The 16,456-nt window shown below is 41.9% G+C and overlaps 1 protein-coding gene across 1 annotated transcript; it reads left to right on the top strand.

Annotated features, from left to right (window-relative positions):
* Positions 1–3,153: 3,153 nt before the first annotated feature.
* Positions 3,154–4,155, top strand: LOC140313650 (TOG array regulator of axonemal microtubules protein 2-like). The gene is made up of 4 exons (XM_072391648.1): positions 3,154–3,280; positions 3,416–3,657; positions 3,775–3,933; positions 4,026–4,155. The coding sequence occupies exons 1-4, from the start codon at positions 3,239–3,241 to the stop codon at positions 4,153–4,155; spliced, it is 573 nt and encodes a 190-aa protein (XP_072247749.1). The 5' UTR covers positions 3,154–3,238.
* The last annotated feature ends 12,301 nt before the right edge of the window (positions 4,156–16,456 follow it).

The following is a 16,456-nucleotide window of genomic DNA, read 5'->3' as shown; positions in this document are numbered from 1 at the left end:
GCTTGATCCTTTTGCATATTTTTGTGAAAAAGTGTGTGTGTATTTTAATACAGCTGAATTCTCATTAAAACTGCTCTCATTTAGAAATTTTTCGGTGTCCTCGGTCAGATGGCAAAACACATCAGAAATGTTGTCTTTGATCACATTGATAATCATTTCCAGCCTGTCACTCTGCTCTAATAAAATCCTGATTTTGAAATGACAGCATGATCTGAAAAACATCCCCATGTAAGTAAACGTCTGCGCAGTGAATTGACAGTTGGTATAAGGTGCGTTTGGTTTTCTCTAATCGTGATGCTGCATGAGATATCCACACAAATTACAAAGATGGGGCTGGGTGTGTGTGGTATGTGGGATAATGAAAACATATTACGTTGAGTGGCCCTTTTCAATTAAAATCTCTCACAATAAAAGTCAATCTTTTCATTTCCAAGGCTTGTTCAACTTAACAATGAATGGCATTCGTTTTGAGCCCTCGTCAGCTGCTTCATATCTGTGTCTTAATATGTCAAAAGATATCGGACAGACACTTTATGTTTGCTGTTAGATAAAAATCCAGTAACCGTGTGTGTGTGTGTGTGTGTGTGTGCGTGCGTGTGTGTATGGGTGTTGTCTGCAACTTTCTCCTCTCAGCCTCTCAAACCTTCAGGAAAATACTTTCCCTAAATTTATGAAGAGTAATAAAATACTCAGACATCATTGTGATCGCGTCGTCTTAAAACGAGGGGAGTTTTTCCAAACTTCTTAAAAAAAATTTACTTCCAATTGTTTTTTCCCCTGCCTCCGTTGTCTTGTACTCTGGAGTTGAAAGAGTTTCTAACACTGAATAACTGTTGTGTTTCTGATGAATGAGGAAGTCTGAAATGAAACGGATGCCATCTCTAATTCCATATGGATCCATTTAGGATCCATTTTCGGATTCATCCACTTCATTATCAGAAGGTTTTGCATCAACATCAAATGAATCCCTGGAGTGAAAAGAACCACCACTTTTATTATGGGTTTTCCAACAGATAATGGTGAGAATATAGAGGGGGTGGCCACTATATAATGGTGTTATCATGTAGTTATTAACTGCTCCCTGGTGTGAACTGTAAACCTGAACAAGTGTGTTCAAGTAAAGCAGTTTTTCAGCTTCCCACATGAGAATTCTGGACAGAATTGTTTGTTTTGATTTAAAAATCCCGTTACTCCATGACCCTTTCTCTAAGTGCAGAATTAGAACCCCAGAATGTTCCACAGTGCTATTTTATTCGCTGAGGCCCCCTGTGACATCACACAGAACACCTGCATGTCCAGAATACGGAACCCGTGGCAGTTAGATCCTTACCAGTCCGGTACAGAGTAATACATGTGTTTCAGTAGTTTGTGAAAGCCACTTTAAACAACTTCAATATTATTGATATACAACTTGCAGACAAGAAGATGATGTTCTTCGGTGACGATGATGTGAGTACAACCAACTGTTCTATGCTGTAAATTGTCTCTTTGGGTCTTAAAATTATTTTTGGTCAGCATTGATGACAGATAAGCCACAGAAAAATATCATTGCAATAATGGACAAGAATCAGCCCAGTTGAAGCACATTACATTTGTCCTGACAAAGCTGTAACTGTTGCTTCTCAAAGTATAATGTTGATTTAGAGAACTTATAACCTTGCATTTAATAATTCAAAGTTCAAGTATGAAGAAATGCTTTGAAACTTCATGCTCCCACTTAACTAGCTCTGAATTAAGTTTTGTCCTCTGATAAGTATGTGAACTGTGTGGTAGTTTGATGAGAGTGTTGGTGTAACTGTAAGAATTCAGTCAGTCTAACCAACAGAAGTTTCATGAAATGCTGAATTATTTTCTTCTTTATTACAGAACATGCAGAGTCTCAGCAGTCAGTTCATGGCTCTGGACAAACAGAGAGCTCGCATGGAAGCCATCATTCGTCAAACAGACACGCTGTGCTCATTGGGGGAAGCACGCAAAATGACTGTTTTAAACAGACTGGGACTCTCCACTCACCAACCCATCCAAAGTCCTCATCCCCCAGCCTTCCATAAGCAAAGGCTTGGATCAGCTGCCTGCAGACGGAGGCTCAAACCACTCCCAGTCATACCAACTTTGACACAGGAACCCAAAGGCAGGATGTGGATCAAGATTCAGCAGAGCAGAATTGATTCAGTAGATGAAGACAGGGACAAGCTTGAACTTCCCAGAAACCAGAACGTTAGCCCGTCATTTTCTGTTAGCTCATCATACACCCTCAGCTCTGTGGATGCTGAAACTCCAGAAGAGCTGCGGGCCATCCCACTCATCTGTAGCCCTGATAAGATGCCACTCATTCCTGCACCCTTCCTTCCATCCCCGCGGCCACCACCGCCCAAAAGAAGAGCATCCCGAATCCCTGTGTTGGTTGTGAAACCCACTGGAGAAGGTAAGTTCTTTTGTAGACAAACTCGTGAGTCCAAAACGGTAAAACTAACTAAAGTCAGTGTTTACTGCTGAGCTTCAATCGACTTGCTCCACATGTCGGAGGTAAAGCCTTTCAGTTCAGTACAAGCTGAAATACAGGCTTACAAAATACCTTATTAAAAGCATAAATGCATGTAATTCTGTTTAAAACGACACCTTTGCATGGAGCTTAAATGAAAGTCCATATAACAATGACCATGTAATTTCCCTGAAAGCTCTGAAAGCTGAAATGGAGGCGGTCGAGAAGAGACAGAAGCGCCTAAAGCGTAATTCAGTCGCCCCTTTGCCACAACGTCCTGAGGCCCCTAAAAAGAGCCCTGCGGTGGCAGCAATCAGTCGAGCTCCGGCTTTAAAACCCAGCCCACCTACAACAGGGCAGCCAAGAAAGACGAAAATAAGGACCACAAAGATGAAAAGGGTCTTAACACTCAATACAGCAGAAATTAAAGATCAGGAGAAGCTGCAGCCGCTGATTAATCCAGCAGCGAGTCTGTCTCAGTGCTTCATGCTTCTCGCCTCAGACGACTGGTAAGACCTTACATGGTTAATGCATTTCTTTGTTAAAGCACCTGTGAGCTACATACTCAGTCTGCCCCGTTCCTTTGGGCCAGAGAAAACACTAAGTTGGAAATGATCTGTAAACATCTTTGCCAGTGTCTGTTGATGTTTCAAAGAAGAGCACCGTTTCATAAGAGTATCGTGTCAATGCAGGAAGAAGAAGGTGGAAGGGCTGCGTTGTGTCCGCGCCCTGGTCCAGCACCACCCAGATGTTCTGATGGTCAAATTACACGAAGTTTGTCTGGTTGTGATGGAGGAGGTGCTGAAGATATTTTCCTTTGTTTCTTATCACGCTGCACTTTGCTGTCAACATTTGTCTCCCAAAGTTTACACTTCAACACATCTGTGGTAGAGGTACGACGACTGACCCCCCGTCTTCTCTCTTACCGTGTAGGTTAAAAACCTGCGCTCGTGTGTGGCCTGTGCAGCCATAGACACCTTTGCATCGCTCTATGCTAACCTGCAGAAGGACATGGACAACGAAGCAGAGAGAACGGGCCGCATTTTACTGCTGAGGATTGCACAAGCATCTGCAAATACCTTTGTGCAGCAGCAGGTCAACGTGGCGCTGGCGGCCCTGGTGCAAAACTGCAGTCCAGGCCGAGTGCTGACTCTTCTGCTCAACACAGGACTGTGGTAAAGAAGCCATAATACAGAATCAAAATCTATGAATGAAGCGTAGCAGCGGCCATTAGCCCATGTAGTCTAATCAAACAATGTAAGAGTCTTTGTTTTGTTTTTGTTCTCCCTAAGTCATCTGAGTCCAGCAGTGAGGACCAGCACCGCCCAACAGCTCCAGCGACTGGCTGACAGACTGGGAGCGGCTGCAGTTTTAAGGTCAGGACAGAGCTTCACCCTCCGTTTCCTCATTGCTCTGAGCAAGATTTCACTTGATGCCGCAGCTGAAGTCAGGTCAGTTAAGACAACTGTAAGGCACGATGGGTTTAAGCTTGCATCCTGAGTGCAACTATGAGCGCTAAATAAGCAAACATGTATCTGCGCAGGGCCCACGGTCGTGCCATCATCGAAACATTGGCTCAGCACAGAGATTTTATGCAGCTGTGGCAGCAGACCATCCCTCTAAATGAACAGATTTCATTGGAGAAGATTGTACAAAATGCAGCCAAAAAGTAAAGGGGGAGCTGAGAACCGCCATGGATGCAGAGACTTTAAGAAGTTCATCAAAGTCAAAGTGTCCTTGGGCAAGGCACTGAACCACCAACGTTGACCACCGCCGCATCCATCCCCTGTATGCAAATGCTTAGAGGGAAGCACTGTCTAACGCAGTGTTTCTCAATTCCGGTCCTCATGACCCACTGCCCTGCATGTTTTTGATGTTTCCCTCCTCCACCACACCTGATTCAAATGATCAGCTCGTCATCAAGCTCTGCAGTGACCTGATAAGGAGCCATTCATTTGAATCAGGTGTGGTGGAGGAGGGAAACATTGAAAACACGCAGGGCAGTGTGTCACGAGGACCGGAACTGAGAAACACTGGTCTAACCTATGTGCTGTATGAGTGTGAGTAAACTGGTGAATGTGGCTTGTAGTGTGAAAGTGTGAGTCGTAGACTAGAAAGCTTGATACAAGTACAGCCCATTCACCTTTTACCATCTCATTTTCCCTCCCTCTCCATATCAAGCCCCGAATGATAAATCTCTATCGCATTTTAGAAGCTTTTTAGCTCCATATTTGTCTGACAGTGCTTTACTGTAAGACTTAAATGTGGTTCCTATAGTCCTTCTAATCTGTTGTTATGGGGCCTGACCAGCATTGAACAAGCACTTCCCACTGCTGTCAAGTGCTTACTGGGAAGGACTTGTTTCTTTATGCATACTGCCCTAAAGTTGCTTTTTTTTGCTGTAAACTTGTGCTATAAATAAAACTGCACTTGAGTGAATTCCTATTGAGAGGCATTTCTTGCATTTAACAGAGCTCAAATGAAGGAAAGTGTACACCTTAAGATTAGATATATATCAACTATAGAAACCATAACAGCAGGTGACCCATCTTGATTCTTTAATATAATGTAAATGGCATAAATTATAGACCTTCAAAGCCTTAGGAAAGTACGACTATGGACCAAAAACATGTTCAACTCATGAGAATGGCCAAAAAAGCCATAATGGATAGTCCATTTTTAAGATGGAGCTCGTTCATCAATATCAGAAATCTAAATTCAAGCAAGGTCCCCTCAACATACAAACTGGAACCCTTACCGTCACCGAATGTAAACTCTCAGAGCATGTCATTGGAAACATTTTCCTACATGTCAGTTTATTCATAAAGGCAGTGTACTCTACATCATGACCAGATATCTCCCTGTTTGGGCTTGTCTGTTCAAAAGTCATTTTTCTAAAGTCTTGTGGTTTGTTCAGATGCAGATTTGTAAATCTAAGTTACGCTGCCAAGAGGCTTTTCTCTGACAACCTTTCCAAACAATACATGCATTTTCATAGTTATCAACTTTGTATTGTCAAAAACTTTTCACATTTAACATGTTAAATCAACCTGTAGAGTTTAGCTCTTGTCTCTTTTTTCCCACAATTTCTCTCAACACTGCATGGTCTGACCTTGTGGTGAACTTGATAGGGCGTTCAATCCGGGAAACTGTCTTAAATGTTTTCCAATGTTTTACTTCCAATTGTTTTTCCCCTGCCTCCCTTGTCTTGTACTCTGGAGTTGAAAGAGTTTCTAACACTGAATATCTGTTGTGTTTCTGATGAATGAGGAAGTCTGAAATGAAACGGATACCATCTCTAATTCCATATGGATCCATTTAGGATCCATTTTCGGATTCATCCACTTCATTATCAGAAGGTTTTGCATCAACATCAAATGAATCCCTGGAGTGAAAAGAACCACCACTTTTATTATGGGTTTTCCAACAGATAATGGTGAGAATATAGAGGGGGTGGCCACTATATAATGGTGTTATCATGTAGTTATTAACTGCTCCCTGGTGTGAACTGTAAACCTGAACAAGTGTGTTCAAGTAAAGCGGTTTTTCAGCTTCCCACATGAGAATTCTGGACAGAATTGTTTGTTTTGATTTAAAAATCCCGTTACTCCATGACCCTTTCTCTAAGTGCAGAATTAGAACCCCAGAATGTTCCACAGTGCTATTTTATTCGCTGAGGCCCCCTGTGACATCACACAGAACACCTGCATGTCCAGAATACGGAACCCGTGGCAGTTAGATCCTTACCAGTCCGGTACAAAGTAATACATGTGTTTCAGTAGTTTGTAAAAACCACTTTAAATAACTTCAATATTATTGATATACAACTTGCAGACAAGAAGATGATGTCCTTCGGTGACGATGATGTGAGTACAACCAACTGTTCTATGCTGTAAATTGTCTCTTTGGGTCTTAAAATTATTTTTGGTCAGCATTGATGACAGATAAGCCACAGAAAAATATCATTGCAATAATGGACAAGAATCAGCCCAGTTGAAGCACATTACATTTGTCCTGACAAAGCTGTAACTGTTGCTTCTCAAAGTATAATGTTGATTTAGAGAACTTATAACCCTGCATTTAATAATTCAAAGTTCAAGTATGAAGAAATGCTTTGAAACTTCATGCTCCCACTTAACTAGCTCTGAATTAAGTTTTGTCCTCTGATAAGTATGTGAACTGTGTGGTAGTTTGATGAGAGTGTTGGTGTAACTGTAAGAATTCAGTCAGTCTAACCAACAGAAGTTTCATGAAATGCTGAATTATTTTCTTCTTTATTACAGAACATGCAGAGTCTCAGCAGTCAGTTCATGGCTCTGGACCAACAGACAGCTCGCATGGAAGCCATCATTCGTCAAACAGACACGCTGTGCTCATTGGGGGAAGCACGCAAAATGACTGTTTTAAACAGACTGGGACTCTCCACTCACCAACCCATCCAAAGTCCTCATCCCCCAGCCTTCCATAAGCAAAGGCTTGGATCAGCTGCCTGCAGACGGAGGCTCAAACCACTCCCAGTCATACCAACTTTGACACGGGAACCCGAAGGCAGGATGTGGATCAAGATTCAGCAGAGCAGAATTGATTCACTAGATGAAGACAGGGACGAGCTTGAACTTCCCAGAAACCAGAACGTTAGCCCGTCATTTTCTGTTAGCTCATCATACACCCTCAGCTCTGTGGATGCTGAAACTCCAGAAGAGCTGCGGGCCATCCCACTCATCTGTAGCCCTGATAAGATGCCACTCATTCCTGCTCCCTTCCTTCCATCCCCGCGGCCACCACCGCCCAAAAGAAGAGCATCCCGAATCCCTGTGTTGGTTGTGAAACCCACTGGAGAAGGTAAGTTCTTTTGTAGACAAACTCATGAGTCCAAAACGGTAAAACTAACTAAAGTCAGTGTTTACTGCTGAGCTTCAATCGACTTGCTCCACATGTCGGAGGTAAAGCCTTTCAGTTCAGTACAAGCTGAAATACAGGCTTACAAAATACCTTATTAAAAGCATAAATGCATGTAATTCTGTTTAAAACGACACATTTGCATGGAGCTTAAATGAAAGTCCATATAACAATGACCATCTTATTTCCCTGAAAGCTCTGAAAGCTGAAATGGAGGCGGTCGAGAAGAGACAGAAGCGCCTAAAGCGTAATTCAGTCGCCCCTTTGCCACAACGTCCTGAGGCCCCTAAAAAGAGCCCTGCGGTGGCAGCAATCAGTCGAGCTCCGGCTTTAAAACCCAGCCCACCTACAACAGGGCAGCCAAGAAAGACGAAAATAAGGACCACAAAGATGAAAAGGGTCTTAACACTCAATGCAGCAGAAATTAAAGATCAGGAGAAGCTGCAGCCGCTGATTAATCCAGCAGCGAGTCTGTCTCAGTGCTTCATGCTTCTCGCCTCAGACGACTGGTAAGACCTTACATGGTTAATGCATTTCTTTGTTAAAGCACCTGTGAGCTACATACTCAGTCTGCCCGGTTCCTTTGGGCCAGAGAAAACACTAAGTTGGAAATGATCTGTAAACATCTTTGCCAGTGTCTGTTGATGTTTCAAAGAAGAGCACCGTTTCATAAGAGTATCGTGTCAATGCAGGAAGAAGAAGGTGGAAGGGCTGCGTTGTGTCCGCGCCCTGGTCCAGCACCACCCAGATGTTCTGATGGTCAAATTACACGAAGTTTGTCTGGTTGTGATGGAGGAGGTGCTGAAGATATTTTCCTTTGTTTCTTATCACGCTGCACTTTGCTGTCAACGTTTGTCTCCCAAAGTTTACACTTCAACACATCTGTGGTAGAGGTACGACGACTGACCCCCCGTCTTCTCTCTTACCGTGTAGGTTAAAAACCTGCGCTCGTGTGTGGCCTGTGCAGCCATAGACACCTTTGCATCGCTCTATGCTAACCTGCAGAAGGACATGGACAACGAAGCAGAGAGAACGGGCCGCATTTTACTGCTGAGGATTGCACAAGCATCTGCAAATACCTTTGTGCAGCAGCAGGTCAACGTGGCGCTGGAGGCCCTGGTACAAAACTGCAGTCCGGGCCGAGTGCTGACTCTTCTGCTCAACACAGGACTGTGGTAAAGAAGCCATAATACAGAATCAAACTCTATGAATGAAGCGTAGCAGCGGCCATTAGCCCATGTAGTCGAATCAAACAATGTGAGAGTCTTTGTTTTGTTTTTGTTCTCCCTAAGTCATCTGAGTCCAGCAGTGAGGACCAGCACCGCCCAACAGCTCCAGCGACTGGCTGACAGACTGGGAGCGGCTGCAGTTTTAAGGTCAGGACAGAGCTTCACCCTCCGTTTCCTCATTGCTCTGAGCAAGATTTCACTTGATGCCGCAGCTGAAGTCAGGTCAGTTAAGACAACTGTAAGGCACGATGGGTTTAAGCTTGCATCCTGAGTGCAACTATGAGCGCTAAATAAGCAAACATGTATCTGCGCAGGGCCCACGGTCGTGCCATCATCGAAACATTGGCTCAGCACAGAGATTTTATGCAGCTGTGGCAGCAGACCATCCCTCTAAATGACCAGATTTCATTGGAGAAGATTGTACAAAATGCAGCCAGAAAGTAAAGGGGGAGCTGAGAACCGCCATGGATGCAGAGACTTTAAGAAGTTCATCAAAGTCAAAGTGTCCTTGGGCAAGGCACTGAACCACCAACGTTGGCCACCGCCGCATCCATCCCCTGTATGCAAATGCTTAGAGGGAAGCACCGTCTAACGCAGTGTTTCTCAATTCCGGTCCTCATGACCCACTGCCCTGCATGTTTTTGATGTTTCCCTCCTCCACCACACCTGATTCAAATGATCAGCTCGTCATCAAGCTCTGCAGTGACCTGATAAGGAGCCATTCATTTGAATCAGGTGTGGTGGAGGAGGGAAACATTGAAAACATGCAGGGCAGTGTGTCACGAGGACCGGAACTGAGAAACACTGGTCTAACCTATGTGCTGTATGAGTGTGAGTAAACTGGTGAATGTGGCTTGTAGTGTGAAAGTGTGAGTCGTAGACTAGAAAGCTTGATACAAGTACAGCCCATTCACCTTTTACCATCTCATTTCCCCTCCCTCTCCATATCAAGCCCCGAATGATAAATCTCTATCGCATTTTAGAAGCTTTTTAGCTCCATATTTGTCTAACGGTGCTTTACTGTAAGACTTAAATGTGGTTCCTATAGTCCTTCTAATCTGTTGTTATGGGGCCTGACCAGCATTGAACAAGCACTTCCCACTGCTGTCAAGTGCTTACTGGGAAGGACTTGTTTCTTTATGCATACTGCCCTAAAGTTGCTTTTTTTTGCTGTAAACTTGTGCTATAAATAAAACTGCACTTGAGTGAATTCCTATTGAGAGGCATTTCTTGTATTTAACAGAGCTCAAATGAAGGAAAGTGTACACATTAAGATTAAATATATATCAACTATAGAAACTGTAACAGCAGGTGACCCATCTTGATTCTTTAATATAATGTAAATGGCATAAATTATAGACCCTCAAGGCCTTAGGAAAGTACGACTATGGACCAAAAACATGTTCAACTCATGAGAATGGCCAAAAAAGCCATAATGGATAGTCCATTTTTAAGATGGAGCTTGTTCATCAATATCAGAAATCTAAATTCAAGCAAGGTCCCCTCAACATACAAACTGGAACCCTTACCGTCACCGAATGTAAACTCTCAGAGCATGTCATTGGAAACATTTTCCTACATGTCAGTTTATTCATAAAGGCAGTGTACTCTACATCATGACCAGATATCTCCCTGTTTGGGCTTGTCTGTTCAAAAGTCATTTTTCCAAAAGTCTTGTGGTTTGTTCAGATGCAGATTTGTAAATCTAAGTTACGCTGCCAAGAGGCTTTTCTCTGACAACCTTTACAAACAATACATGCATTTTCATAGTTATCAAAGTGGCATTGTCAAAAACTTTTCACATTTCACATGTTAAATCAACCTGTACACTGTAACAAATTGCTGTAAATATACTGGATTTTTTGCACATTAGTGTATCGTTTTCCATTAATACAGTTGAATACTATAAATTCTGATGTCTTTGAGGAACAAAATATAAACGGCAAGCTCCTGTAAATTAATTTTTTTTTTTTTACAGCAAGCTAGCTATAGTAATACGGTATAATATAGTATTTTTTTTCTTTTTCAGTTAACTTTAAATCAGACTTGATCTTCGGTCAGTTTAATAGTTCATCTGAACAAAATGAAACATTAAATTAAATTAAAAATAGGCCTACACATCAGTGTTTTTATTTGAGATTGAGGACATAATAACAAGAAGATGAAGAATTAGTTTTCATCCGAACTCTTAAACTGAAAGCACCGAACTGCATGGAACACTTGAGGCTGCTTTCCTGGCCGTTCTCTCGCATCCTCATCCATCCTGTCCCGGTGGCTTTCTTAAGAAGGTAAATATAATCTTGCAAAAGTAAGCATAATGCCAATGTGATTTTTTATCGGATTAACATTTTATTGACCGAAAGGATTGGGTCAAAAGTACGTGCTGCACGCTAGCATACGTTACTCTCATTTAGCAACTATGTGGACAAAAGTTTAGCTTTCCGTTGAAGCTCATTACTAAGCATAAGTTGACTTGGCCATTTGATTTGTTGTCAGATCTAATTAAGATGGGCTACAAGGTTCTATTTTGCCATTTGTTGTATTTTTTCACGTAGAACGGTTTACGCGAGTTTATCGGGATAAGCTTGTTATGCAGGTTGATGTTAAAAGCTAAAAAGTAGCTTCAAATATACACCAATGTAATATACAGTAGCTAAAGGTTAGTTGACTCGTTGTTGATGTAATGATTTTTTTTTCTTGAGAGAGTATGTTAAAGATATTTTTGCTGTGAAGGCCTGTAGTTAGTAACATGATAACTTGCAACATATGTGGTAAAACCTGCAGGAATACATTTGCACATGTCAGGCACATGCGAGCTCATAGTTGTCTGCCTGATGCAGCTTTCAAGTGTGGTTTCCCTGGATGCACAAGAGCTTTTTCTAAGTTTTCGGCCTTTTGCTCTCACACTCATCGCCATAAATATGTAAAGAATGTAACTAAACTGGATAATGCAGGAGATTTAACATGCCACATTGACTTCTGTAGTACACATTGTGAGGATATCCGGGGTCTTCTCTTGCACCTGAAAAGTCATATAACTAAGGGAAAGACAGTCTCGTGCCCTTTCAGACAAAAAAAACGTTTACAGTTAAGTCAACATTCACATCACATGTGTCCAGAAAGCATAAAGATTACTCTGAAGGAAGTCTAGTTGACTCCATAGCAAGTACAAGCAGCACCAGTGATCGGAATGATGAGGCCTGCGACACACAGCTTGAGAATCCCAGTCAGTCCAGTGATGAAGACATGGAGGTCTACCCAGAAAGAGCAGATGAAGGGGAATTCGTCAGACATTTGGCCTTGTTTTACTTGAAATTACAAGCGAAATTGCTCCTTCCATCATCCATCATTCAAACAATAATTGAACATTATATCAGGAAACACATGACATCAATCAATCTCACCTACTTTCCAAGCTTAATGAGAAGTTGACATCACTTGGACTTTCTGAAGCTGACATAAATACTGTCATAGATACACTGAAAAATGAGGATCTTCACAGGGCTAGCAGTACACACATACTAAAAACTGATCATAAAAGAAAAAACCTTTTTTAAAAGTAACTTTAATTATGTGGAGCCACTGTCCATTTATTTTGGTCAGAATGAGTTTTGGACAATATGTTCCTGTGAAAAACACCATTCAATCTCTCTTGTCCTCAGAGTCAGTGATGGAGCAACTGCAGCAGACAAAAACCAGAGTACAACCTGATAATGTTTTACAGTCAGTCCTTTCTCAAGTCAAAACGCGAATTGAGAACATAAACCGTGCAGGGACACTGAAACGGCACCGAACATCAAGACGGTCTGGACAGCTGCAGAGGCCAGCTGATTCTTACGGATGCACACAATTTCAGCCGGACCCTCCACCTGAAGAAACCAATGAGACACTGGAGCAGAAGCGGCAACAACTGGTGAGCATCTACAGGCAGGAAGGTATTCAAGGTAGTGAGAGGGCAGAAGTGATAAACCTCATGAAAACAACATTCTGTCTTCAGCGTAACCACATCAATCAGACTCCAGCACCCTCCATTGAAGATTTAAGAATCCAGTGGCCCTACCTTTTTACCCCAAGGGGTCTCTACAGTCACTTTGAGTCCCTAACTGACATCAGCGTTCTGCGTGCCTTGGAGCTATCCATTGAAGAATGTGGACAAGGATTAGAGAAGTACTTAAGGACAAAACTGAAGAACAAAGATGTTCTGTCTGAAGATGGGGAATTGACTCTTTGCATCATCCGGTTACTGATGGCCTTCTTTGATGAGAGAACAGAGGGACTGATACTCTTAGCTGATGTAAGTTTTGTTTAGCAATATGTCTTGTATCTGCACTGACTGTACATGCAATTCCATTCTTAATTTGGATACTGTTGTCCATGTCCTACAGATGTCTGCCACAGTAGCCGATGTTGAGCGCACCCTGACTCTCCCAACCAGTCCACGACTGATTTTACTGGGTAAGTGTCATAAAAGCAAGACATGGAGTATAGAACAAAGTCAGTCTGTCCTTCTATGTCTCCATCTGTCTAATTTCTCTTTCTGTATCTGTCTCCTAAACTTCTGTTTTATCATGGTCTGTCATGATGTAGTTCTCTCATCATTCTTTTTGCGATCTCAAGTTGTGGAAACTAATGATTTGCAATAAGATAATTTAAGATACCTGATATAAATACAGTAGAAAATGTGTGGATAGGTGTTGCACACTTGAACAGAGACTTAGTGTAACTTTTTATGTTCTGTCTTTAGTGTGTTATTCTTTAAAATACACAGACATTGCAATGAATACATCGAACACATTTCTGTCCAGCTTTCCTCTTAGCACTACAGTTCAATGTGTGTGTGTAGTGACCTAAAACACCAGTTAAACAACCAAAAAATAGCTTTAATGCCACACAAACACATCAAAGGTGGATTTTTCTGTGAACTTCTTATCCTCATATAAGGCCCTTATGTCCATATTTGTTTTCCGTAACTGTTTTCTGCATCAGTTGCTGGTGATGGAGTCACATTAGGACATTGGATGATCAGCATCGAAAGCCAGGTCATCTGTGAAGGCATCCAAAAAAACTTCATCACAGGGCTTGCTGCAGTTTTCGCCACATACTATGTGTTCAACCTGCAATACCAAGAAGAAGCTGCAAGGACCCTGGAGTTTGTTCAAAGGTAAATTTCTGCCAGAAATATTGTTTGAGTGTTGCCCCTCTCCCAGCTCTGTTCAGAAATATTGAATTGTCATTTATTATAAGCCATGCTGCTATATTAACTTTTACAGCTGTTGTACCTATCTCCTGCACATCAAAGCATAGCCTGCTTCCTTTTGGCACCCATCTTAATTAAGGAATGGGGATGTTCAGACTGGCCATGCCACTCTCTGTGGTGCTCTCATTGAGCAATGTGTCCTTCATTAACTGCTCTTCTTAAGTTGAAAATAGACACCATGGTTGAGGAGCCTGAAATACAGTCTTCAAAAAGTATCTATATGTTGAAATTTGCCAAAGATAAAATTTGCCAAAGATTTCCTCATGCCACCCTCAAAGTTTAATAGATACTGCAATAATGGCAACAGCTGATCTGTTGTAATCCTGAATCCTGAATGTTTTGCTTCTCATAAATAGTTAAATGTAACCGCCTAAAATGTAACAATAGAGAAAGTATATAAGATATTAGACCAGCCAGGGGAAGGTGGTGTCAAAGAAGACGGGGAAGCTGGTCCACAAAAAGGCAACAACAGTGAACATTCTACAGATTTACAGTAACAAGTTGTTAATGGAGAATACTGTAGGAACTGCAAAATAACAGCATAATTGCAACAAAAGAGCTGACAGTATAATACTGTAATGTTTATTTTCCATACAGCACAGTACTGTAATATGTTTACAGTACTAAACTGTGTTTGTAGATCACAGAAGGTACACTGTAGAATAACAGTTTCAAGCTGGCAACTGTAGCTGCCAGTAGTTTACTGTAATTTAACAGGAAATTTTGTTACAGTGTAGAGTTTAGCTCTTGTCTTTTTTTTCTCACGATTTCTCTCAACACTGCATGGTCTGACCTTGTGGTGATCTTGATAGGGCGGAAACTGTCTTAAATGTTTTCCAATGTTTTACTTCCAATTGTTTTTCCCCTGCCTCCCTTGTCTTGTACTCTGGAGTTGAAAGAGTTTCTAACACTGAATATCTGTTGTGTTTCTGATGAATGAGGAAGTCTGAAATGAAATGGATGCCATCTCTAATTCCATATGGATCCATTTAGGATCCATTTTCGGATTCATCCACTTCATTATCAGAAGGTTTTGCATCAACATCAAATGAATCCCTGGAGTGAAAAGAACCACCACTTTTATTATGGGTTTCCCAACAGATAATGGTGAGAATATAGAGGGGGTGGCCACTATATAATGGTGTTATCATGTAGTTATTAACTGCTCCCTGGTGTGAACTGTAAACCTGAACAAGTGTGTTCAAGTAAAGCAGTTTTTCAGCTTCCCACATGAGAATTCTGGACAGAATTGTTTGTTTTGATTTAAAAATCCCGTTACTCCATGACCCTTTCTCTAAATGTAGAATTAGAACCCCAGAATGTTCCACAGTGCTATTTCATTCGCTGAGGCCCCCTGTGACATCACACAGAACACCTGCATGTCCAGAATACGGAACCCGTGGCAGTTAGATCCTTACCAGTCCGGTAGAGAGTAATACATGTGTTTCAGTAGTTTGTGAAAACCACTTTAAACAACTTCAATATTATTGATATACAACTTGCAGACAAGAAGATGATGTCCTTCAGTGACGATGATGTGAGTACAACCAACTGTTCTATGCTGTAAATTGTCTCTTTGGGTCTTAAAATTATTTTTGGTCAGCATTGATGACAGATAAGCCACAGAAATATATCATTGCAATAATGGACATGAATCAGCCCAGTTGAAGCACATTACATTTGTCCTTGACAAAGCTGTAACTGTTGCTTCTCAAAGTATAATGTTGATTTAGAGAACTTATAACCCTGCATTTAATAATTCAAAGTTCAAGTATGAAGAAATGCTTTGAAACTTCATGCTCCCACTTAATGAGCTCTGAATTAAGTTTTGTCCTCTGATAAGTATGTGAACTGTGTGGTAGTTTGATGAGAGTGTTGGTGTAACCGTAAGAATTCAGTCAGTCTAACCAACAGAAGTTTAGTGAAATGCTGAATTATTTTCTTCTTTATTACAGAACATGCAGAGTCTCAGCAGTCAGTTCATGGCTCTGGACAAACAGAGAGCTCGCATGGAAGCCATCATTCGTCAAACAGACACGCTGTGCTCATTGGGGGAAGCACGCAAAATGACTGTTTTAAACAGACTGGGACTCTCCACTCACCAACCCATCCAAAGTCCTCATCCCCCAGCCTTCCATAAGCAAAGGCTTGGATCAGCTGCCTGCAGACGGAGGCTCAAACCACTCCCAGTCATACCAACTTTGACACGGGAACCCAAAGGCAGGATGTGGATCAAGATTCAGCAGAGCAGAATTGATTCACTAGATGAAGACAGGGACGAGCTTGAACTTCCCAGAAACCAGAACGTTAGCCCGTCATTTTCTGTTAGCTCATCATACACCCTCAGCTCTGTGGATGCTGAAACTCCAGAAGAGCTGCGGGCCATCCCACTCATCTGTAGCCCTGATAAGATGCCACTCATTCCTGCACCCTTCCTTCCATCCTCGAGGCCACCACCGCCCAAAAGAAGAGCATCCCGAATCCCTGTGTTGGTTGTGAAACCCACTGGAGAAGGTAAGTTCTTTTGTAGACAAACTCGTGAGTCCAAAATGGTAAAACTAACTAAAGTCAGTGTTTACTGCTGAGCTT

The sequence above is a fragment of the Leuresthes tenuis genome, unplaced genomic scaffold (genome assembly GCF_036924035.1).
Source record: "Leuresthes tenuis unplaced genomic scaffold, fLeuTen1.0.hap1 SCAF_9, whole genome shotgun sequence".
Taxonomy (NCBI): Eukaryota; Metazoa; Chordata; class Actinopteri; order Atheriniformes; family Atherinopsidae; genus Leuresthes; species Leuresthes tenuis.
The sequence above is the reverse complement of the archived record's forward strand: the minus strand, read 5'-3'. Positions and strand labels throughout refer to the sequence as shown.